This window comes from Lycorma delicatula, chromosome 7, assembly GCF_047948215.1.
Source record: "Lycorma delicatula isolate Av1 chromosome 7, ASM4794821v1, whole genome shotgun sequence".
NCBI classification, from domain to species: Eukaryota; Metazoa; Arthropoda; class Insecta; order Hemiptera; family Fulgoridae; genus Lycorma; species Lycorma delicatula.
Genome location: NC_134461.1, coordinates 88,759,710 through 88,784,896, shown reverse-complemented (window position 1 = coordinate 88,784,896; position 25,187 = coordinate 88,759,710). Strand labels below are relative to the sequence as shown.

The window sequence follows — 25,187 nt, the reverse complement described above, 5'->3', positions numbered from 1 at the left end:
ATTAATAATATATATATATTATTAACAAGAAATATTAAAAAATCCACCAAAATTATGACAATATTGCATTTGAATATGAATAATATGAAAATTATTATAAGCGTATAATATGGCAATATGTATATGTATAATAAAATACGTATATGATTATGACAATAGTATATACTCCTACATACAATTTTTTTATAAATTAAGTACATGAGTTTTTTATACACCTATATTATTAACTATATTTTATTTATTTATAATTATGTGTATTTTATAGAAATTATTCTTCTGATGATAGAATTAAAACTCTGAAAGCGCTAAAAATAGGTGAGTGTTGCTTTCCTTTTATTAAACTGTACCTGGTGAGTTTCAAAATTTATTTTTTAGTAATTTGCAACAATTATAAATTTTCGAAAAAATAATATACATATATATATATATATATATATATATATACGCGTATATATATTCCGAGTGTGTGTGTTTGTATAAAGGGATGAATTTTTTTACTACGTATTAACACAAGGATTATCACATAATTTTTATATCACCAAAAATGAAATTTTCTTAAAGATTTTTAAAATAAAATATTTTTTTAATTAATTACAAAGAAACTGGCTTGTGTAAGCTAATTACAAAAAAAAGAAGGCCCGTAATTAGACAAGACTCGACTACATTCCCTTCAGACAGCTGCATCCACTTCCTATAAAAATTCAACTTTGAAATTAATACAAAAGGATTTGATCTTTCATTTGTTAAATATTTGTATATACATATTGGAACCGTTTCTGAAAAAGTATTTTTTTTTTTATTTTTAAAATAAACGCAGTTTCGTATCATGCAAAAATAACCGACTCGCTTGCCGTTTAGGTGCAATGGTTACAATTTATTTTTTAATTGATTTCAAAAGAAGGAGTTTACAAATACAATTCATTTCTTTCCGGTATTGTTATTTGAATATTTAAGTTTTATTCTTCACCAAAACCGATTAGAATCATTTTTTTTTTTTTTTAATTTAATTTTTTACTTTTAATATAAATTGAAGATAATCGTATTTTAGACAAAAAAATTACATTGTCTATAAAACAATATGATGATTTATTTTTTTATTTTCATAACTAGGGTTTTATTATCGTCAACTGGTTTTTATAGGACTTGATAAAAATCATGGTATAATTTTAATATTCGAAGTATTTTCATGAAAAATTCAAAACTATCAATTGGAAAAAAAGGGAAATAAATATTTTCCCTTATTTCCCTTTTTTTAATCGGAAATAAATATTAAGAGAAAAGATAAAATTAATTTCTGCAATCCAAATTTTGTTGCTCTTTAAATCGTTTCTCTGAATTTCTTTTCGTATCATATCAAGATATATTAATGGGAAAAAATAATGCATATTCCCACATTCTTGAGAGAATCATTAGTTCATGATTTGCAGAAATTTCATACATTCCTTTTCATATTTTTATAAGAATCAGTTTTCTTGATTTCGTTTCTTGAGAGCACCTTCTTTACTTAAACAGGGTTTTTTATATTCATATCAGTTTTTTAAATAAAACACAAAAACCAATAAATTTAAATTAAAATAAACATTAAGAAAAAATAAAACCCACATTGACAAACCAACTAAAAACTTAAAACACAGAATTTTTTTTATTTTATTTTAATTTTAACGTTTTGAATTAGACACCTATTTCTACGAATCGAAATTTTTAAAAAGGTACAATTTTATTTAAGGTTTTTTTTTTAATTGATGTTATTAAAATTTAGTTTACAAATATAAAAATAAGTTTATTTTACGATGTAAAATATTTTTACATACGATTTTGTATGTCCAAAAAAACATTTTTCAACTTCTGGTTTATTACGTTTTATTCAATACCATTTTTCTTTCTACGAGTATATAATTTCTTTTTATTTAATTTACTCTTGCTTACTTCTAAATTGCAGTTCTTCTCTTCTTCATAATACATCTAATTTATCTATTATAGCTAGAAATATCTAATAAAATTAAATACACGAAAGAAGTTTTTCTAAACCAATAATTACATTTTTCTTTCATCTAAAATATTCCAATTAAATAATATGAGATTACTGTAAAGATTTTCCTTAAAAACAAGAAAAACATGTTTAAATTTGATACTATTAACTAGAATAAAACTTACTTCAACACAAAAGTTGTTTATAAGCGAGCGAGCGCGCGCGCGCGTGTGTGTTGTGGTACAACTTAAAAACTTTAATCCAGTTTAAAACATCTCAGCTGCATTTTGTAGCTTAGATGTTAGAAGCTTTTTGATAGTTAGAAATTAGTTTATTATTAGCTAGTAAAGTAAAATATCATAAACTAAAAATTATTATTATAGTTTTCCTGTTAAATGTTTTAAAAAGAACCTTATAATTTATTAAATAATGTGACTTTTACTGTACTTTTCAATTTATGTAAAATATATTGAAGTAGAACTGTTTAAAAGCACTTTCCTTTTAAATATTTAAGTGCAATTTACTTATTTATTATGCAGCTTACAAGGTGACGTCATATATATGTGTATAACATAAATAATTTATCAAAATTTATGATGTTTAAGAAGATATTAATATGCAATATTTTGTTTATCATAGAAGTTACAAACCATTATATTTGGGAATAACAAGCCAAATTAGTCATATTTTCTTTCAATAGAGGTCTTTCATCATATTCTCCTAGTATATCTAATATCAGATCCTTGTTTTCTTGTAGATTGTTGTCATTTATGGTTATAACATATGTCTCAAATAAAAAGAAAGTATGTTGGTAATTGAATGTATTAGGTCAGATACAAAATAAATCTGACGTAATAATAATAATTATTATTATTAGTAATAATTTATTTCCGCAAAAATATTATTAAAAAAAAAAAAAAAAAAAAAAAAAAACTACGCAATAATAAATACAAATACGATAAAAACAAGATAGAGAAAAATTGTAGACTTTTTCTGCAAAAAGTCGATTATTTTGCTTTGTTTCAAATATTTGTGTTGTAATACAATTTTTGAAGGTTATTTTCTAAATCAAAACACTCATTGTTTTTATTAGAAACTTCTGTAAAACTAAGAAACCGGCAAACGGTTTTCATTGCCTCTACAACTTGTGGAAGATTTGGCGGATTGATGTCTTCATCATTATCGTTATCTATTCGTGTCCATCTAGAATAGCATTGGCTGCTCAGCCGAAATCCCAGCTCGCAGCTTCCTGCTTCTTAATCCTGAGGATGTTTGTTGCCAAGGCGGATACAGACTACCATTGCCTGTCTCTTCCCAATATGTATTCAACCATGTTGTCAGGAGTCAAATTCCATGCCTCGAGTCCTAAATGTGGCCGATTTTCGCAGTAGAAAAACAAGTGTTCTGGCGATCCCTGAGCATCACAGTACAATCTGGGGTGGCTCTCCTTCCAAATCTGACTAAGTAAGAGCCAAACTCTCCGTGGCCCAAAAGGAGCTGGGTAAGAAAATAAGACCCCCTGGAGATAACGCGTCTTGTCCAGGCTCCTTTGACTGAGGCGTCCCAGGACATCTGTCATTCCTTCATAAGGATCTGATCAGAGGTCCACCTGATCATCCCCTCATACATGCTCGTAATATGTTTAATACGAAGGGGATGGGAGGTAAGCCCGTAATCACACAGACCACGTTCTGAGACACGCGTTCCGATACGCCGTTGCGACCCCGACTATCAGTCTTCTCTGAAAGGACCGGAGAAATCCTGTATACCTCTTTAACTGGAGGACAGAACTCCAAGCCGGAGCAGCGTGTATCAGTTCACATGTACCGACCGATGAGAGGATACGTCTTGTATCCGTTCTAGGGCCCCCTTTAATTGGCATGAGTTTCCGTAAAGTCGACAAAGATCTCTCTTCCTTGGCTACCGCCTCCCTGGCCTGGAGAAACGCACCGCTCTATCAATATGCACGCCAAGATATTTCACGGAGCTAGATTGCCTGAGCGTGTGACCGTCGACCCTAACTGAGATTTTCCTCAATTTCCTTCCTCCTACCATTGGCAAAATAGCCGTCTTGGTTGGTGATAACTCCATTCCTCTTTCTGAGCCATCTGCTGATATATCTTATGGCCTCGTTGGCTGTTTCTTCAACAATGTCTTCGGAACCTGCAGCCACGAGCAGTGTGAAGTCGTCGGCGTACGCGACCATCGTGGAATCCCCCGGTAAGGTCACTCCAGTAGGCCATCGTGCACCGAGTTCCATAAGATAGGTCCGAGTACCGATTCTTGAGGAACACCACCATACATGTTAAAAGAAACCCGACCCTCCTCCGTATCAGCAAACAATGTGCGTTCATGCAAACAATTAATTATGAACGAGAGCAGGTATCCGCTCAGGCCTCTCTCCCTCAACGCGTCCATAACTTCTAGCCCTGGTAAAAGTTCATTTTCTCATTATTATAAACGATGATATCTCATCTCTATCGATATTTAGTATATGAATATCTGCTAATAAATGTTGTAAACAGATACAAAAGTATAACTACTTATCCTGTTTAATTATAGATTTATTACTTTGATACAATATGATTTAGTAGACGATTCTTTGTAAATGTAAGTTTTTTTCCTTGCTATAATATATAGTATTTGTATTTCCATTCATTTCTACGAAATAAATTTGATTCTTTCCAAGAATACAAAAACTCAGGTCTTACGCAATACCGCCTGAACGTAAACGAAAACGCTAACATTCTGTTTCCCCTCTGATATATATATTCTATGTTTACAGTAATTATTGATAAGGATTACCTTTAAATTAACAATTATAATTTATAACGAGAATAAGTCGGTGAAATAAAATAGTATTGAACAATTATCAAATATTTGATACGTAAACTACTTATTTCGGTTGCGTATGAATGGATAGAGGATTATTTAAATCAAGTGGAAATAAAATGAAAGGCTTATGTGACGTACAACTAAGCTCTAACAGTATTTAAATAAGCCGTTATATGATTGTGATATTACCCAAAAATAACTTCTGTAATTACTGATAAGACTATGTATTAGTTCGAACAATGAACTCTTTTAACTAATGCCTGAATATAATCACGAAGGAGTCCCGATTCCCGCATTAGATGGAGAATAGAGTGAAGACCTGTGTTACTAACAGAACAATTCATATACAGAAAAGCTTTCGACAAAGATTTTTAAGCTAAAAATATATCATTACATAAATAGAACATAGACAAAATTGATTGTAAAAAGTTCACTGAAACTTATTCCATATTAAGGGGGGTAATAGTGGTATACATACGATATGGATAATAGTAACAGATAAACCGCAAAACTTATAAAAATTAACCTGAATAAATTAATTTAAAATATTCAAAAAGGTATTTTATACAGTACATTAAAATCACTAAAACAAATTGGAATTTAAAAATGTATAAATTATTAAAAAAAGGTAAATTTATTTTAATGCGATATTAATGTACGGAAGGCTGTTTGAATCAAAATTTTGACATTCAAAATTGTATCTTAAATTAATTATAATTATAAATTAAATTATATATTTACACTTATCAACATCTTTTGTTTCGTTGCAACAAATTTATTTATTTTTAATAGATATTCTTATTTTACGTAAAACTGCCTTTAAACTAAATAATTTTATATAGATCTCCAAATACCTATGTTATTTAATATATATAGAACTTTTTACCCCTAACATTATCCTAATTTTATATGTAAAAAAAAACCAATGGTTCTAAATAGATGAAAATAAACTTAAAACCTAATAATTTAAAGCCACAAAACCAAAGAATAAAGCTACCCCTAACATTATCCTAATTTTATATGTAAAAAAAAAACCAATGGTTCTAAATACATTTAGCATCAACCTTATGCCTGATCAGCTTTACTTCCATCTACAGTACGTTTGTTCTCATCTTGAACCTCATTAGCAGATAGAACCTCCTGTAGGAAGCTTATAAAATACAATCATATTCGTTGCACTTAAACTGTCTATATTTTCGGCATTAACTAGTGCATGGTCCTTAATTTAATTATTTCTTTGTAATATAAACTGATGAGGTTTAAATGTAAGTTATCAACCTTATATCAGATATCGTCCTCGTATATATCTGGCAAACATATGGTATAAATTGCATTGAGGTAATTAAAGTTTAAACGAAAAATAAATATTAAAAATTAAAAAAACTACTGCCAAAAAAAGAATTGCTAACAAACATCGCTCTTTAATATAAGACAATTACTAATATACGCATAGGATAATTAAAGAGCGTGCGGATGACAAATTTGTATATAGTACAATTTTTTGTTTCAAATTTGTTAAATCGATTTAAACATATATATTTATATAGTCTATGACACTTCCGGTAACGTAAGGATTCCAATGCGGAGTCATACATTTAAATCAGTTCAGCCATTGAGCTGCTGTGGTGAAGCAAACATAATACATACTGGTATTTAGGGTTAAATGCACCCTAAATACCATTACACTTCTCTTTGGGTAGTTGTGTAAAGAGAAAGTCAAATCATTTCTTTTTTCTAAAAATTTCAGTAAAAAATTTAAAAGTTGGCATTGTCATTTAATAATAATAATAATTATTATTACATCAGATTTATTTTGTATGTGACCTAATACATTAAACTAAATTACATTCAGCTACTTTGGTATATGCGTTTTTTTGTATATTGTATTGTATCCTACGGCAAACATTTAAAAAAAAAATTACGAATACGTAGATGTAACTTTTTTCTCCTGCTTTCCTGGGTCAGATCAGCATTCAAGCAATACGCAACCCATGAGGCGAATCTTTTATTAACTTCATTCGCCTGCCTCAAATTACTGAGGCACTTATATAGGGAACAAGTATAGCAAGTATACGGAACAGCAAGTGTAAAAAAAAGGCACGGTAACCGGGCCGGGCTATGCCGTTCCCGGGCCCCACCGCAGTAATCGGAACTCGGTCTTGCCTCGTACCTGCCTCAAGCCACCAGGAAGGGAAACCAAGTCTCTTCCTTTTTTTACACTTGCTGTTCCCTATACTTGTTCCCTACACTTGTAGATGTAACTAGTGTATGTAGATATGTCTTAATATGTACCCCAATGTATTAAAAATAGTTTATTTTTGCCCAATCCTCGATCAAGCCATAAACTGTTTAATTATCCTCCGGATAATCGGAATTTTGTTGTATTACAATTAATAAATTTATAATATATTAAATATTAATGTATAATGAAACGATTAAACATTTCGATGGAGACTTTAATTTCTATTTTTTTGTTTTAGATCATTAGCGATCAGAATCCTAATCTAATTAAATTTGATAGATCTGATCAGCGATTGATGATTAACTCAGGATTTTGAACTGAGTGTTGGAAATCTCTATTTTCAAGGATGATCTAATCAAAAACATATCTTATACTTTTTAAAAAATACAAAGAAATTTTATTAACTAAAAAATTTATAATGACGCCGATTTGTTCCCGATTTAGTTATGGTAAAAATATTATTTTAATTTTATTTTTATACAGATCATGACAAATTTGAATAAAACCTATGAAAATATTACTTCTTTGAAAATTATATAATCCACATCTTTATTATGAAAGATATTTTACATAAGTTTTCACGTATCTATTATTTAGCTTTTAATCTCCAGGGTTTTACATATATATAAAATCTTATGAGTAAATTAATCTTCCCAAAATGAGTGGTATTTAAATAATTCCATATACGCAGAATATTTTACTGTAACATCATCAACGAATTAATTAAGCTAAGAAATATTTCTGAAAATATTTTATATCAGTAAGAAAATAAATTAAATTTAAACTTCCAAATGAAAGTTTTTTGTGAATAAATAAAAGTGTGGAAAAAATTATTTGGTAGTATTTAAACGTATCTCGGTATCTCTTTTAGATTGTTTTTATTAATAAAATATTTTTATTTTATCAATATATATATTTATTTATAAAATGTAAAACTTATATAAGATGAAATATAACTTTAATAAACTGAATATCCTTTATAATGTCAAACTCAAATTCCCATAGCCTATTTTAAAATTTAAAAAAATTAATAAGTCATTCGAAGTTTGTTTCACTTTCTTAGTTAATACAGTTACTATTAGGAGAGTTTATGCTATAAATATGATTCAAGTTGTATTAAAATAGGATATAAAGTAATGAGAGAGTAGGAAAATAAACAACTCACCATCAGTGTTGACTGCAGAAACGTAGGTCCAATTGTAATGTAAAAGTATATCCAACATTACTTGAGCTTGATAGTAATCCGGCGGTACCACTCTTAAAAAATAATTAAAACGTCCCTTATCACTTAAATCGCGTGATGTTGTTGAATATCCAATTTGCGGTATTTGAAACAACTGTAATAAATTTTGCACCTGTAGCGCCGCAGAAGATGATCCTGGGCCAATAACGCCGATCAAAGGACCTGATTTTGGTTCCGCATCAGATTTTGTACTACCATTAGATCCTGATACCTAAATGGATAAGAAAAATCAGAATTAATGAATATTTTTATAAAATATTATGAATAATTTATTATTTGCTAGAAAAAAAAACGTGATATACAAGAAATACAACTTTTTTTTATAATTCTGGCTCTAGTGCGCGACTTCAGCGGATAGTTATCACTAAGTTATCAGCATCTATTTATAATATCTAAATATATCTATTTTATAACTAAATATTTTTCCCGCTAAAAAAATTTACTATGACGAAATAAGTAAAAAAGAATATTTTGATTATCTTTAAATTTACACAAAAGATTTCGTATTCACTGTTATTGTATTTTTATTAATGTAAAGGTTTATAGATGGCTCGTATTAAACCTTATTGACAAATATAATTTACAGAAAGAAATTAGCACAAACAGTAAATGAGAATGAGAGGAAAAGAAGGAATGAAAAGTTAGAATCGATTCATCAAATCGAAGGGAAAGGATAGAAACAATTCAAATAGCGATTTTAAAAATAAAACCAAGCTAAGTGGGTCAACTGTTAGATTTAAAATATTAAGTATGCACAAATTCGTTATGAAAAATGTATTGTAGTAATGCATGGAACTTATTTTTAACAATAATATAAAAAATAATAATTTGTATTTATTTATTTATTTTCATAAATTGTATAATACTGAGTCCTGCTAAGACATAGATCTTATCAGCAGGTTCCCATATTAACATAATTTGAATATAATTTAGTCTAAGTACAACACAAAAAATTACAATGAAAAATGTACTTATTGTTAAATAATTCTTAACATTTTATCAAATATTTAATTAAGATGACGTCAAAAGTAAAATAAAAAAAGTAAAAAGATTAATTTATAAAATTAACTAAATAATTTCAATTAAAGTAAACTTAATTAAAGATAATTTTAACTAGCAATGTTAGTTAATTAAAAGGAACTGTGGTTAAAGGATCTTTATTATCATTAAGTTTTTTGCTGATCCCTGAAAGTCATATATGTATATTGTAAAGAACAGTTCGAATAATTTAATTTTTATTAACCAAAATATATCTAGAGAACTAGATTTCAAAGTTCAGTGCGCGTATGTTTTATAAAATTCAAAATTTACAATTGTTATATTATTCATATTTAAAACTAAACAATTATTATTTATTATTATCTGTAATATAATATAATAAGTATTATTACAAAGGGTTGGCATAGGGAGTAGAATTAGTTGAGACAGTTCTGGTAACAACGTAATTAATATGAGGTGGTAGCCTATATCAGTCAGAAAAAAAACAATTCAGTAGTTTCTGAGATTATACCGGGCAAACAGTTAGATAAACAAACAAATCATTCTTTATATGACGTAGGAATATGAAGAACCTAATTTGCACTGTGAGGAAAACTTGTAAAAATGAAAATAAGTTTAATTTTTTTACGAAGATATGTTCATATTTATTTATTATTATTTTTTTATAACATGTACAGAGGGGGTGGAGCAGCTATAGCCGAAGGTAATCAAAAATAAAAGGAAAACTGAGCACTCTTAGTAAAAGAAGCAAATAAAATTATCATCAAAAAAATATAATGAAAAGAACCAAAATTAAAAAAACATCACCAATACGATTCATTAATAAAGTAATGAGACCGGAATGAAGATAAACTCTTTTTTAATTCGTAACAGGTGACTAATACTTTCGTGGAATCTCAAACAGAAGTCATGTTCCCTCGGATCAGTAGTTGAGATTCTACCATGAAGGAAATAGCGAATGACTAATGTTTTGAATTATAGATCGATTACTTATTGTGTTTATGATAGCGATGTAAAACGGTGCTGAAACACTACTTGTTAATACGAATAGAATCGACAAAATCATTCATAATTTATATCAGCTAAGTACATACAATGATAAACGAGCACATCCCCTGTTCAAAATGAAGCAAACCATCCTAAATTATATAATAAAACAGAGTACAACTATTATTATGGACCCTGAAATTGGACGGTATATAACTCCATAAGCATGACACAACATTTTGAATACAGACAACTCCTAGAATATATTGGACATGTGGTAAACATGCTAAAATTGTTATGTTAAAATAATGTTTATGTTAGATTTTCAGTGCAATGAAATAGGTTTGCAAATAAACTCATACACTGAATACTGAGGTATACAGATTGCAATAAATATCATTTCAGATTTATGAATTTTGTTCCTGTCATAAATAAAAAAATAGTAATTTCAATAGAGCCAAATAATATTACAAAATATTATTCCCTATAACGTTCAAAATAGATTACATTCATTATTTGATATTTTTTCACTTTTGAAATTCATTTTTATCTGTTCTTTATCATTTTCTGAATTCTATTCTATACTGTGCTATTTTTTTAAATTTTCTAATTCTATTACATAATTCTTAAGCATAATTTTTTATATACTTCAATCTTTGTCTTCCTCTATGCATTTTATCATCATCATAATGCTCTATTTAAAAAAAATAAACCTAAATATCCACCAATCTAGTTTGTTCTTCATAAAAAATATATCAATTATTTTTATTTTCTTCTATTAGTCTTAAAATCTATTTCATTTCAAACTACATAAACTCATCGCCTATCGAATTTTTAACAACCTTTTACGGTGTCATTAAAATATTGCGCTACAAGGCAATAATTGATGTAAAAAATCGACTGGAAGGTTCCAATCAGAATGGCAGTTACCGTATCAGAATTCCAATAACTTGTGTCGATTCAGTCAATCGCTAGTCTTCCATCATTCTACTCCGTCAGCTATAAAAGAACATGTTTGCACGGACAGGCCTGTACGTCTTAGACGAAGAATCCCAAACGAAATAACCGGAAAACGAAAAAGATGACGAAAATTCTCAAAACACATCAGTTTGGTAGCTTCACTAATACCGACCTCTGTACTAATTTTCCTGATCTTTTAAGAAATCAATTCAAAGTTGTTTTAATCTTGAAGTAGGAGTCTTTACCAGAACAAATAGGGAGTTACAAAACAAATCGCCTTCTTCAAAGCTAAACTGTTAATGTTGTACCAGCTTGTCAGTATCTTTCTTGCTGATTACTGCGGAAGCCGACTTTACTCTTGCCATGAATGCAATATACGGTGGCTTTTTTGCTATCCAAGGACAGTAATAAAATTCATTGCTGCAAATAATTTCTCCTTGTTTGAGCTATTTTGCTGTTATATTCCTTTGTATTTCATTTATTCTTTATAATTTACATAGGTACAAAAATAAATTTGACAATTTCTGGCTTATAATTTCTTTATTATTATTTTCTTTTTAGCTTGATAAATTCAAATATTTTGTAATTGGTCATATTGAGAAAAATCATTTATCTTTTACCTTTGTATTTTACACACTATATTAAAAAACTGCATGCACGTTTAGAATCACTGTTTTTTCTTATGACATCTCGTTCTAAATTTCGAACAGTTACCCATCTCCCGCCTGAGGAGGAGGCTTTACAGCCTCGCGATGGAAGCATGTCAGCAATAATGGCACGCCACGAGTAGGTTCTTGTATAGAATTATACAGAACTTGGGGGGATGGTATGCCTCTAGTTTGTTTTTAAGGGCAACGGGAGCCCAAGTGCTCTCTAACCAAGCGAATTTGAACCAATATTTGTTTTGGTTCCACCTGGCAGCTGATGAGCTGTGCGTCTGAGGGGAGAGCCAGTCGAACGAACACATGATGTTCGATGCCCAGCTCTTGGGAGAACGCAGGCCACCCTGGAACTTAGAGGTCAAGGGGAAAATTGGCCTCTCATAAGCGGGGAGTCAATGTGGCGTGAGCCGCATTGTAGGACCGTGCGGGAGTTCCTTGGTGCTGTTGTTTTGTTCAACCGGCATCAGTAGTTTAAGGGATATAAGACCCCTACCGCTTGCAGTAGAAAGCTACCCTCGAGAAATGACTGGTCATCGGTCAAATATAGCTCCAAGCACTATAAAATGGTGGACAAGTACTTGCTGGCATTCAGCGACCTAGGCGTGGCAGCGAATTGCTGTCCTCGACGGAATGAATTTTAATTTATTGACAAGTCATATATTTTAGTATGTAGACGGGGTGCGTCTACCCATTTTAGTAATATATGACAAGTGAGCGGTGGGAAACGTAAGCGAGTAGTGTAGGGCACCACGCTTATTCCGCTCACGCAGTTAGGTAAGCTCTAGGAGCTAATTAGGATATTATATTATCTCTAAACCGTTTTGAGGCACAGTAGCCGTTTGTGGCACGGACATTCGGTCTTATGCTTTAAGGCAACCGAATGGGATGGTGGTGGGAGAAATTCCAGACAAACCAATGACATCTTTTTTTTATGAAAATTTCGACCTGGCAGGCTTTTTGATCCGAATGAGCCACCCTTTTTCTCATCATTTGAGATTAAAACATTCTCAGGCGAAACTCCAAGAGTTCTCTCTTAGATAGTTTGGCCTCCATGTCTTTGGAGTTTTCTAAAAAGCTCTGATTATATATTTTATCTTACAAACATTTAATTCCTAACTATAATTTTTTCAGTATCATTTCAATACTTTTATTTTATTCTTACACACTTTTAGATTGAGCTTTTAACTTTAATATCATTGTTATCATAGTTTGCATTATTATTCTGCTGTATAAACATTTTATTCAATTTTTATTATATTTTTTCCTTTATATACAAGGTGAAAAGTAAAGAAGTTTACTCTCTTCGTCTTTTAATCTTATAGTAGCTGTCAGATTATTGTAAAAAAAAAGTATAAACAACTTTATTTTTCACTAGAAAATAGTTATAAAGCTTCTACATGTTTAACATTTATTATGATATTGTGAAGTTATTTTAAAAGAAACTCCTTTTTGATTGTAACGGGTGAAGAAGAAATTATCCTAGTTTTCTTTAATTAATTGTTTTTGGGGCGCGCACACTTTCACAGACTCACAAAATATCGCGCACATATATTCAAATACAGTAATATAGAAACTTACAAACTATAAGCATGAAAATTCGGTAATGTTCTCTAAATACAAATTTATTTGTCATGTATACGAATAAACAGTTATTTTAATGTTTAAACAAATAATTAGCGTTTATTTTATTTTTTATTTATATATGTTTTTTATAATGAATGTTGACTAGTTCCGTTTGTAGAAATTTAAGAATTATGTAATTGTATTACATGTGTTCTTAGAAACTAATTTCAATGTAAAAGAAATATATATATATATATATATATTTATTTTTTTTTTTTTTTCATGTTTCATGTGTTTTTTTTTGTTTTAAATTATTTTTAGCGACGGTAAACGCGAAGAAATACTTGACAAGGTAAATCAAGTGTATATTTTCATAAATATACTGATTTACTTAGTTAAAAACAATGCGTTTTCTTAATATTTCCCTAAAAACGAGTTGTGTATTCATTCCTACTAACGTACAATCAGTAAAACAGACAAATACAACTAATAATATAAATAAACAGATAAATAGATAAACAGACAAATTGAAATAAACAATACATTGAAACAAAAGTCCATTTGAATTAAATTTATATGAAACCTAATGACCATATAAATATAAATAATACCTCGGGTTTTGTTTACAGATATAAATGTAATTTTACATATACATACATAATCTGCAATTTTGAAAGAGCTCCCTAATGAAAGTTACGTCACTCGCCTACATAATACGTATAAAATTGTTGTACTATTCCAATTTTTGAAGCTCGTCAGGCGCAGCACCAGTTTCTGAAAGGTGAAACACGGCAGAAGAGTTACCGGTCAGCGCCCCTTTGGCGCTGCGCGATTGCAGTAGGCGTTATAAAATGATACCTTTTATTTTATTAATTTCTATAAATACTTGTATTATTAAAATGTCTAATATCATAACCTTAACACTCCAGCGCTAATAACGAACCTTCGTTTTGCGCCAAAAAAAACATTATTTTTTCAATATGAAGTAATAAATAATAATAATTCTTTATTACATAATACATATACAAAAAAGAATGTTTTACAATATACAGTAACACATAACTATGATAACTGAAAAATATAAAATACACATTAATAAACTAATTTACAAAATTTCTCTTAAGTTAATTAAAATCACAATATCCAAATTTTTTTTGTAATATTATTTGTTTTGTCATCATTTCTCAAAAGCTTCACTTTAAACAAGAATCACAGATAATACAAAAAACAAGGTGTGAAGTACCTTCTTTTCATTTTTTTTTTTTTACTACCCTGATATACTGTTGTATAACAAAAAGGTAAGTCAGTTATTGAATTACAATCGATAATCAATTAAAAAAGTCGCTCAATCATTTTATCCGTTTCAAACAATGCTGATAATAGACATCATTTCTTAAAGAAAAATAAACTATTGGAGCCTCTGTATTTATGGTAATTTACTGGCTTTAAATGTTATTTACTCCTATATTTTAGAACAAAACCATAGAACAACTGTATAGTCATTGTACGACAATTTTTTATAATTTTTTTTTTATATGGCAACCGTTTTTGTAGGCTAACCGTATTGTAAATAAAAGTCAAACCAAAAATAAAGTGGTAGCGTCTCTGTCTTTCATCCGGAGGTCCCGGGTTCGAATCCCGATCAGACATGGCATTTTCACACACGCTACTTGTCATTCATCTCATCTTCTGAAGCAAGTCTAACGGTGAACCCGGAGGTTAAACAAAAAAATAAATAAATAAATAAAAAAAAAAAAATATAAGATTCTATAAATAATAATAAAAAAATGAACCAAAAAAAAATTATAAAAATAATTATTTTTCAGTCTTTTTAAATTTCTAACTTTTAAAGTGGAAACCACATTAAGGGTTAGTTCAGATAGTGTAGTATCTTTTCTTTTTTTTTAATGAAGTCAGTTTTATTCTCTTAAAAAACTTTATTATATTTAATTATTATATCATTCAGAATTTTCTATAACTAATTATTTTCATTGCTATAAAAAAACTCGTTTCAAATTTTATTAAAAAAAAAATGCGGTGATAATATAATTTTACCTATCTCAAAGGAGTATTAATTATTCTATTGGAAAATATTACTGCATAAGTCAAATTGGCATATACATAAGGATAACTATTACACTAATTAATTTTTTATATAATATAAAAGATGGTTGATTCAGACTTTTATTTTTAATAAAAAACCAAGTAATTAAAATTTTAATTAGTATAATGAACAGATAATCTTAAAAAAAAAAAAAACTTTGTAGCTGTCACCATAAGTAAATAAGGCTTATTAAAATTAAAAATAAAACGAATGTATTTCAATTGAAGAAAAAGTTGAAAAATCTTATGAAATATACTTCAGAAATTGAAGAGGTTGTACTCTGTACAGCTTGTATGCGCATGCTTACGATTCTTTGAAGTGGTTACTTACGCGCACGTGCATCCACCCGCCTGTCAACCTACCTATACTAGTATTGAAGTGGACTCGTAACTAACAAAGTTTAACAAGTATAAAGAGAACAATCTCTAAAGCAATTCACAAACACACACACGTGTACAAAATCGTGTACGTAACTGAAATAAATATAATGAAATCCGGCCTTTTAGTACTGCACATCATTAGTCGGTAGTTTTACTTAAAAGGAACGAGAGAGTCAGAGATATGAAAACGAGACTGTGTAATTGCGGGGGGAGATCAGATCTGTATTATGTAGTATATAAATTTGAATTATTATGCGGAATGATTATTAAAAAGATTATAAATTTTCATTTCCTGAATGTCCTTTTCCTTTCAGAACATCCTTACATAAGTATAATCATAAATTTTTATCTTTTTTATCTTTATCTTGTATTTTCATAATAATCATTATTTTTCACTCGGCTGTGCCCCTTTTCTATAAATAAAATATATTGTATAACACAAAATTTTCTTTAATCATATTATTAAATTTCCTGTATTATTAATTTTATCACCTAGTTCTTAAAGGGAATAACAAATAAGTCACACAATAGGTAAAAAATAAAAAGGATGTATTTCTTCTATAGAGCTACGATTAGAGCAAATATTTGTTCAAGGATTAATAATTTACACTATGTATTTATGTCGATATTACCTATTTTTTTTTTAACATAAAATATATATATATATATATCAATTCTCGATTTCTTTAATTTATAAAGAGATATTATAGTCTTCAAAGACTATAAAAACATTAGTCAAATAATTAAACAAATTTTTCTATAGACAATTGCTAAAATGTTCAACTAATTTTATTTATATCAAATACTTTTTTAATAATATAATTTATGAAATAACATTAATATATATAAAATTATGAGATCTTAGAAAAGGCGATTAAAGAGGTAGATGATGAAGCAAATAATATGATTAGAAAATTAGGTTGTTTAATGTACAAATAATATATTCAAGAGAAAAAATGGATAAGTAAGAAGATTAAACTAAAATATGCAGAACATTCCATCTTCCTAAAATACTATGTGGATCAGATACATGGACAATAAAAGCTCAAATAAAAATTTGTATTATAGTAAAATAGAGTGTTTCAAAAAAAAAAATTAATATTATCCTTTCAAAATAAAAAATTACAATGAAAATATAATCAAGAAGAATTGGATTAAATTAATTAATTAATAAATAGGAATGAGGTGGTGCAGAAATCTGGTCAGAAGGAATAATGGAAAAAGACTGAGAAGTAACTTAGAAGTGAAACCGAAGATAGAAAATACTTGAGAAGAACCAGGAGGAACATAAGGTCAGAAACTAAATGCTAAATAAATAAACTAATAACTAATACTAAATAAATAACTAAAGCAAGACTTTTTTTTAATAGGAAGGAGGACACACGATGCATGATTTTAATATCAAATTTTACGATAAAATCGATGGAAAAAGTTTTGGTGAAAGAATTACCGTACAGGTATTACTTCAGAGATGAATGAGTATGATATATATGAGTATAAATGAAGTGTAGTCTTGTACAGTCTCAGTTCGACCATTCTTGAGATGTGTGGTTAATTGAAACCCAAAGAACACCGGTATCCACGATCTAGTAATTAAATTCGTATAAAAGTGACTGTCTTTACTGGGACTTGAACGCTGGAACTTTCGACTTTCAAATCAGCTGATTTTTGGAAGATGTGTTCACCACTAGACCAACTCGATGGGTTGGAGTACAGAAAAGACCGATTTTGCAGTTCATCTTTCTTAAATTATGTTAACACGTGTAAGAAGAGTAAATGAAATATTTAAATATAATATCTAAGAAAAGTTAAAGAAATCCTTATGGATATATATATATATATATATATATATATATATAAAGCGATTCTTTTAATCAAAATAGAACTAAAATTCCACAACTCCTCAATAATATTCCAAAATTAATTTTTTCTCATATATTCATATCACTTATTGAGAAAGTCGAAGGGTCTGTAAAATATTTAAAATAATAATTTTATTGCATTCTGAGTTTTACCTCACTTAAATGTTCCAGGTATTATTTTTTTTTTACATACTTCACAGATATTCAATTTACCCCCTTCTTAGATGCATATATTTAGACAACGGTTTTCCTCGTTCGGAAAAGGGAGGAGATATGCTGGTGAGTAGGAAGGAAGGATGCGGAAGCATCGCTTGTCTTCAGGTGATGAAATCAGTCGGCGATTGGCAGACGGACCTACAGACTGAACCCTGACCTTCAGAAATGGTTGAACTGCAAACTCAGGAAACTGAGGTACGAATTGATCCAATTCCTTATCGGTCACGTGTGTTTTAAGGCATACCTGTGTGGGCGTTCGCGGATTGTGATTATAGAGAGAAGGAAGATACCGCATAATACATGGTGTTCATGTGGGATCGACTTCTGCAGGACAGGAGCAAGGGAAAGAATACCGGAGAGATTTTGGCGTGCTTATTCCAGAATGCATCACTGGGACTATGCTGTGAATCGAACGTTCGTGGCACGCAGTGTCCACGATGTTAATTGACATTATCCAAACAAAGATAGCGGCAGAAGTGCAGGAGTGAGTAATTCCTCATGAATCTCCCTTGGGGTTGTATTCATATTATTTCAGAGTAACAAAAAACGACATTTAGACGATACTCTATTTCGATCCGTACGCGTGTAAAATGTCACTAATGATCATTGTTAATAACAATCATGATACAGTAGTGCAGTAGCGATTTAAAGTTTTGTAAGATCGGTTGGATTAGGGCAACAAAAAAGCTATGAATTCTACAATAAAAGATCGAATGGTACTTAATCTGGTGATCGGGACAGCGCAGAGCATTAAACCTTATCAGAAACTTAGCGTTCTATCCAAAATTTGTGACAAATTTTCACTGAGACATAGTCGCAATTCGTTTTTCTAGTGAGGCGACCGTCTTGTAGAAAAATAAGCAATAGATACCGCTATTGCTTATTGTTATTTTTCAATACGTCCGTTACTCTTATGATGAAAGATGTGAGCAGCAAAACGATCCGTATATCGTAACCTTTGAAACAATATAATAAAGACGTTAACCTTTAGTGAATCTGTCATACGTTTAATAACCATGTGAGGATTTTTAATCTCCCATACTCAAGACGTTGTGACGATTGAAAGTCTCATCAAATATGAAATGTTCCGTGCGTGTGAATGTTCCCGATATTCAAGAAAAATTCCATCGCTAATAATAATTGATTCCACATCATTAAATTTCTCCTCCATTTTGATACAGAAATGAATACCCTCGCACTTTTTTATACTCAATACTTTGAACCTGCATTAGCTACATCTTGTAGGATTTAACCATTAATCACTTAAGAAAATTTCACCAAATATTAATAGAAAGAGTTGTAAGTTTGGATATTTAGTGGATTTTCAGTCAATATATAGGTAAAGGGTTGTCTACCGTTATCCTTAGTCTCATCTATCGGCGCTACATGTCACGGTCAAAGAGTGGGGTGTAGATATCCTCATCTCAAAATTGTTCATACCAGTTATAGTCTGAAATTCTTTTCTAAATTTTGTTAAATTTTCGCAAGGAAATTTTAACAACAGAATTCATTTTAACGTTGACTCTAGTACTATCTTTTTTAACTATTACGGTATAGCGGAAAACCATGTAAATTACGTGTGTGTATTTTCTAAAAAAACAATATATTAACATAATTTTTGAGTAAGAAATAATTTTAATCCAGTATAAAAATTTAATATAACAGATTATTTAAATGTCAATTAAGTTTTAATGATTAATAATGTGTTGTATTTATTCTGGTATTTTTGCCGGTACCATTTTGGAATTAATATTTTTAACTGGATTTATAAAAAGCTTTTTTAATGTTTATTCAATCCATATTTACAGCTGATCTGCACACTTCATCTTTATTTTATAGAGTAAGTTCCTCTACAAAAGAGAAAGTAAAGGTTGTAAGAGAAGTAACCCTCTTCTTTAAGTATTAAAACATTTGGTTTTCGGTACGAAAAAAATAACTTACATCATTCTATGCTTGACATTTAAACATAACTTGCACAGTTGAGTTTTTTTACAAAAATCAAGCAGGCATTCTGGAATTACAGGATCACAAATAAATATTCTAAATATTAATCTAACTTTGGAACTTGACGTACAAAAACTGATTGCATTTTATTTATACATTACATTTTCTTTAACTTTTGGTCTGTATTTTTTTTTTGTCTTCAGTCATTTGACTGGTTTGATGCCGCTCTCCAAGATTCCCTATCTAGTGCTAGTCGTTTCATTTCAGTATACCCTCTACATCTTACATCCCTAACAATTTGTTTTACATATTCCAAACGTGGCCTGCCTACAACATTTTTTCCTTCTACCTGACCTTCCAATATCAGTCTGTCTCTTCTATTAACTATATTTTTCCAAATGCTTCTTTCTTCATCTATTTGCCGCAATACCTCTTCATTTGTCACTTTATCCACCCATCTGATTTTTAACATTCTTCTGTAGCACCACATATCAAAAGCTTCTAATCTTTTCTTCTCAGATACTCCGATTGTCCAAGTTTCACTTCCATATAAAGCGACACTCCAAACATATACTTTCAAAAATCTTTTCCTGACATTTAAATTAATTTTTGATGTAAACAAATTATATTTCTTACTGAAGGCTCGTTTCGCTTGTGCTATTTTATATCGCTCCTGCTTCGTCCATCTTTAGTAATTCTACTTCCCAAATAACAAAATTCTTCTACCTCAATAATCTTTTCTCCTCCTATTTTCACATTCAGTGGTCCATCTTTGTTATTTCTACTACATTTCATTCCTTTTGTTTTGTTCTTGTTTATTTTCATGCGATAGTTCTTGCGTAGGACTTCATCTATGCCGTTCATTGTTTCTTCTAAATCCTTTTACTCTCGGCTAGAATTACTATATCATCAGCAAATTGTAGAATCTTTATCTTTTCACCTTGTACTGTTACTCCGAATCTAAATTGTTCTTTAACATCATTAACTGCTAGTTCCATGCAAAGATTAAAAAGTAACGGAGATAGGGAACATCCTTGTCGGACTCCCTTTCTTATTACGGCTTCTTTCTTATGTTCTTCAATTGTTACTGTTGCTGTTTGGTTCCTGTACATGTTAGCAATTGTTCTTCTATCTCTGTATTTGAACCCTAATTATTTTTTTTTTTTAAATGCTGAACATTTTATTCCAGTCTACGTTATCGAATGCCTTTTCTAGGTCTATAAACGCCAAGTATGTTTGTTTTTCTTTAATCTTCCTTCTACTATTAATCTGAGGCCTAAAATTGCTTCCCTTGTCCCTATACTTTTCCTGAAACCAAATTGGTCTTCTCCTAACACTTCCTCCACTCTCCTCTCAATTCTTCTGTATAGAATTCTAGTTAAGATTTTTGATGCATGACTAGTTAAACTAATTGTTCTGTATTCTTCACATTTATCTGCTCCTGCTTTCTTTGGTATCATGACTATAACACGTTTTTTGAAGTTTGACGGAAAATCCCCTTTTTCATAAATATTACACACCAGTTTGTATAATCTATCAATCGCTTCCTCACCTGCACTGCGCAGTAATTCTACAGGTATTCCGTCTATTCCACGAGCCTTTCTGCCATTTAAATGGTCTGTATAAAATGTAAAATATCAACAATTAAATTATTATACATACCTGAGGTGAGCTGCAGGAAACAGAAGTTTGAGGTGAAATAGCATCTCTTATAAATTCTAAACTTTGCTGTAATGCTACAGGCGCGTACCAGCATGAATCTCTTATCTCAACACCTAATGTTATATTAGGAAGTATTGTAGGATCTCTGTAATAAGACAAACAATAATTAGATTAAATTATAAACTAAAAAACATCGATAATATCATCATCATATTAGAATAATAATTTGTTCTGTTGTCGTTTATAACTTATATTACTTTTATTTATCATTAAAATTGAAATATTATTATAACTAATTAAATAACAAATAGATAGCCAAATTAATGATAATAACCCGCACTGCATTCTCATAAATTGTATACCGAAATTAACTCGAAATAATTTACGATTGATTCGTCGTTTCCTATATCATATATCGGAAGCTTCTAGAATAGCACTCTTGAATTGGAGCGAGGTCAGGATACGATATTATTTAGAACCCAACAATAGAAAAGCGAATGGTTACTGTATCAAGTTAACTTTAAAGTATAAAATGTTCCACAAGGCTTTAAACTATCGATCTCACGCTAGTGCTAATCGTCTTCACCAGTCTGATAAATACAGACGTTGAGAAATAAGTTAAAGGTGCTCGGTTTTCTACTTTTACCAAATTTAAATTCCAGGGGAAGCATTTTGAACATTAATTGTAGAATGGTATACTTTCGAAATTTATTTTAATAGTAATTTTTGATACAAAATTTTTATTTTAAATTTTAAAATAAATGTTGCAATACAGTGTAGAACCCGTGAATAACGAGTTTTTTTTTTTTTTAACGAGCAACATTCCGAGTTTTTTTTGTTTTCTATTTCATTAATAATAAATTAACTTGCTTTTAGCAAGGTATCGACGCATCATAAACGTGATTATTACGAGTATTTTCATTTTTTTAAATACTGTAATTCAAAAAAGTTAACCAAATAATTTCAACGCGAGGGAAATTCCATTTTACATTTAAGAAATATATATTTACGATTTATACGTAAAGATTGTGTAATTTTATCTGAGGCTTGTTCAGGTGAGGTATGAAGGGTTGACAAAAGGTTTGTAACAGGACGTTGTACAGTTCGTACAGTACAAGTTCCATTTCGGTATTGCAAAGGCTGGTAGTTATTTTAATTACTCGGGTTTTTCTGTTTTCAAAATTCCAGGAAAGACGGGGGCCAAAAAATGATTAATCAAAACCGCCCAAACAGGTTTATCGAACTCTATAGCACATTTTAAACGACTTGAATGGAAGTCTGAAGAGAGAGCCTGGTTAAGATAAATGTTACCTGTCCTACCACTGGTAAATTCAGTAGTCATAATTTTCAGCTTAAAAAATAACTGTATGAAAGAATCAGTTAAACAAACAGTATTGCGTTAAAGTGATCGATCGGATACCCATCCCAACCTCGTAGGGGAAGACAATCGCCTTGTGACGCTTCTGGTCGCCGGTCACCCCCCCTCCGTTCATAGCCTTGATGGGCTTTAACAGGAGTCGTCTTTTGCCCTCTAACTTTTTATATCTCATAGTAATAAGCTTGGCCTTGTTGGGATGCCACCGATGTAAATGCATCGGTAGACATTTACATCGGTAATTTTTAAACTCAGCTTTTGCCTTCGCTGTAGGCCTCGTCCGGACATTTTGAACCTCCTATATCTTTGCCCTCTGAACTAAACCAGCTAATCAAGTTTGCGAAAGCACCTTTTTTTTTTCTTTCTTTTTAAGCACCCCTATGGTAAATGGTCCCCGCCGTTAAGCAAACGCAGTTCCCATAGGCATGCCGTGGCAGCAGACTACCACCCCCTAGCTTGGCCCTTCTAGTAGGGCTTCTCCCAACGGGGTCCCCACGGTATCGACAGAGACCACAGACAACCCTCTTCTGGCATGCCCATGACCCCATCCCCCGCAGGGCTACCCTCACCATCCTATCCTACAATGAGCAACATGTCCTCTACATGTCCCCATTACCCCTCGCGACCCATCTCGTTACCTCGAGGGTTCCCAGTGCTTCATCGAGTAGCGCCGACCCACCTTCCTCTTACATGTCAGGTGGACCTGCACCCTCTCCACAGTAGGGCTGCCTCGCTGTCCCTAAACGTCGCCACGCTTCGTCCCCATGCCCTGCCCACTGCTTCTTCTTTCCCTCCCTTTTATGCAGTGGACCGGGCTTTTTTCCCCCCAGGGCGCGACTTGTAACCCCCCCGTTACAAGTCAACGTCGATTGGGTGGAAGCAACTCGCTTAAATCTACCTTATATCTAGCTTAATTCTAATCACACATAATAGTGCTACCTGCCCATTAGACCATGCAAGTCCAGTCCCACAGCGAGATTAGCATGGCTCTCGTAGAGAAACCGCTCCGCCAAACCCGTTATTCAAAAGCTTTGCGAAAGCACCTAGTTCTACTTTTATTGAGCCAATTTCTGTGAGTGCCTCGAGATTCTAGGCAAATTTAAACATATCATACCACCAAAAATGATGACAACGAAACTTAGTCCTAATTCCCTTACTGAATTCAACTTTAGTTCATAACCCAGACTTAGGTTAATTTATGGACTCCGATCTGGTCTACAAGGGAGAGGCGGACAGACCTTCTACTCCCATTCAGCTTCATCGCAGAGTCACGCGTGACATTCTTTTGCTTCAACCATCGAGATTCCGCTACACCTCACGGCTGCATAGAAACCATACCCTCGGTGCGTAACATACCCAGTAACGAAATACTGTAGTCGCAACAGTGAATTTGTTTTCATTTTAGTGTTTCTTGCTAAAAATTATGGCAAGCCATATTTCGACGGAAGATTACCACGATGAAGACGATATACTACTCGCCGAATTCAAACTCTCAACTCGAAAAAAAATCGGCCTTTCATGAATACTCAATAGATGACTACGCAACAGCCGATGGCGACGTACATACTATGGAAATTCCGACTGATGAAGACATTATTACTGACGTAACTCTTAGTCATGCAGGTGATAGCGAAACTGAAACTGAAAATGAAGATGAATCTACCGTACAGTCGTATCAATAATTGACGCCAAAGAATGTTTTAAAATATTAATGGAGTTTATTGAGACTAATAATTTTAGTGATAAATTTGTGAAGTACTTGAATAAACTACAAAACTGTTTTGTTGATTACAGGTGTAAGATTATTAAGCAAACAGAAATAAACGATTATTTTAAGGTTAATTAATTTGTATGCGCAATTAAGTTTTGATGTATTCTGTTAAAATGAGGAAAAATAGATTAGAATGATTTTTTAAATTTAATAAATATAATTTGTACGTAAAAACGTGACGTAGAAATTTTTATGTTGTGTTCATTTGTTACTTTCCTCGATGATTTTGGTAAGTTTTACTGTATACTTATTACCATTTTTTTTTTTTTTTTTTTGTTAATTCATTAAACGCTAAGAGTTTTGGTTAAAAGCAAAACGTATTAGCGTCTAAAAATTGTATTACATCTAAATTTTAAGTATTAGTCTATAATTCAAAATACATCAATATTTTATTTTAAAACAGCTTCTTCTTA

General features: G+C 30.8%; 1 protein-coding gene across 1 annotated transcript in view; it reads right to left on the bottom strand.

Annotated features, from left to right (window-relative positions):
• Window positions 1–25,187, bottom strand: part of LOC142328065 (metabotropic glutamate receptor 1-like) — a 589,241-nt gene that overhangs the window by 551,000 nt on the left and 13,054 nt on the right. Inside the window, exons 2-3 of the mRNA XM_075371535.1 lie at window positions 21,629–21,773; window positions 8,212–8,500 (exon numbers count right to left, since the gene is read on the bottom strand). Coding sequence (XP_075227650.1) covers window positions 8,212–8,500; window positions 21,629–21,773 — 434 coding nt within the window. The remainder of the gene's footprint in view (window positions 1–8,211; window positions 8,501–21,628; window positions 21,774–25,187) is intronic.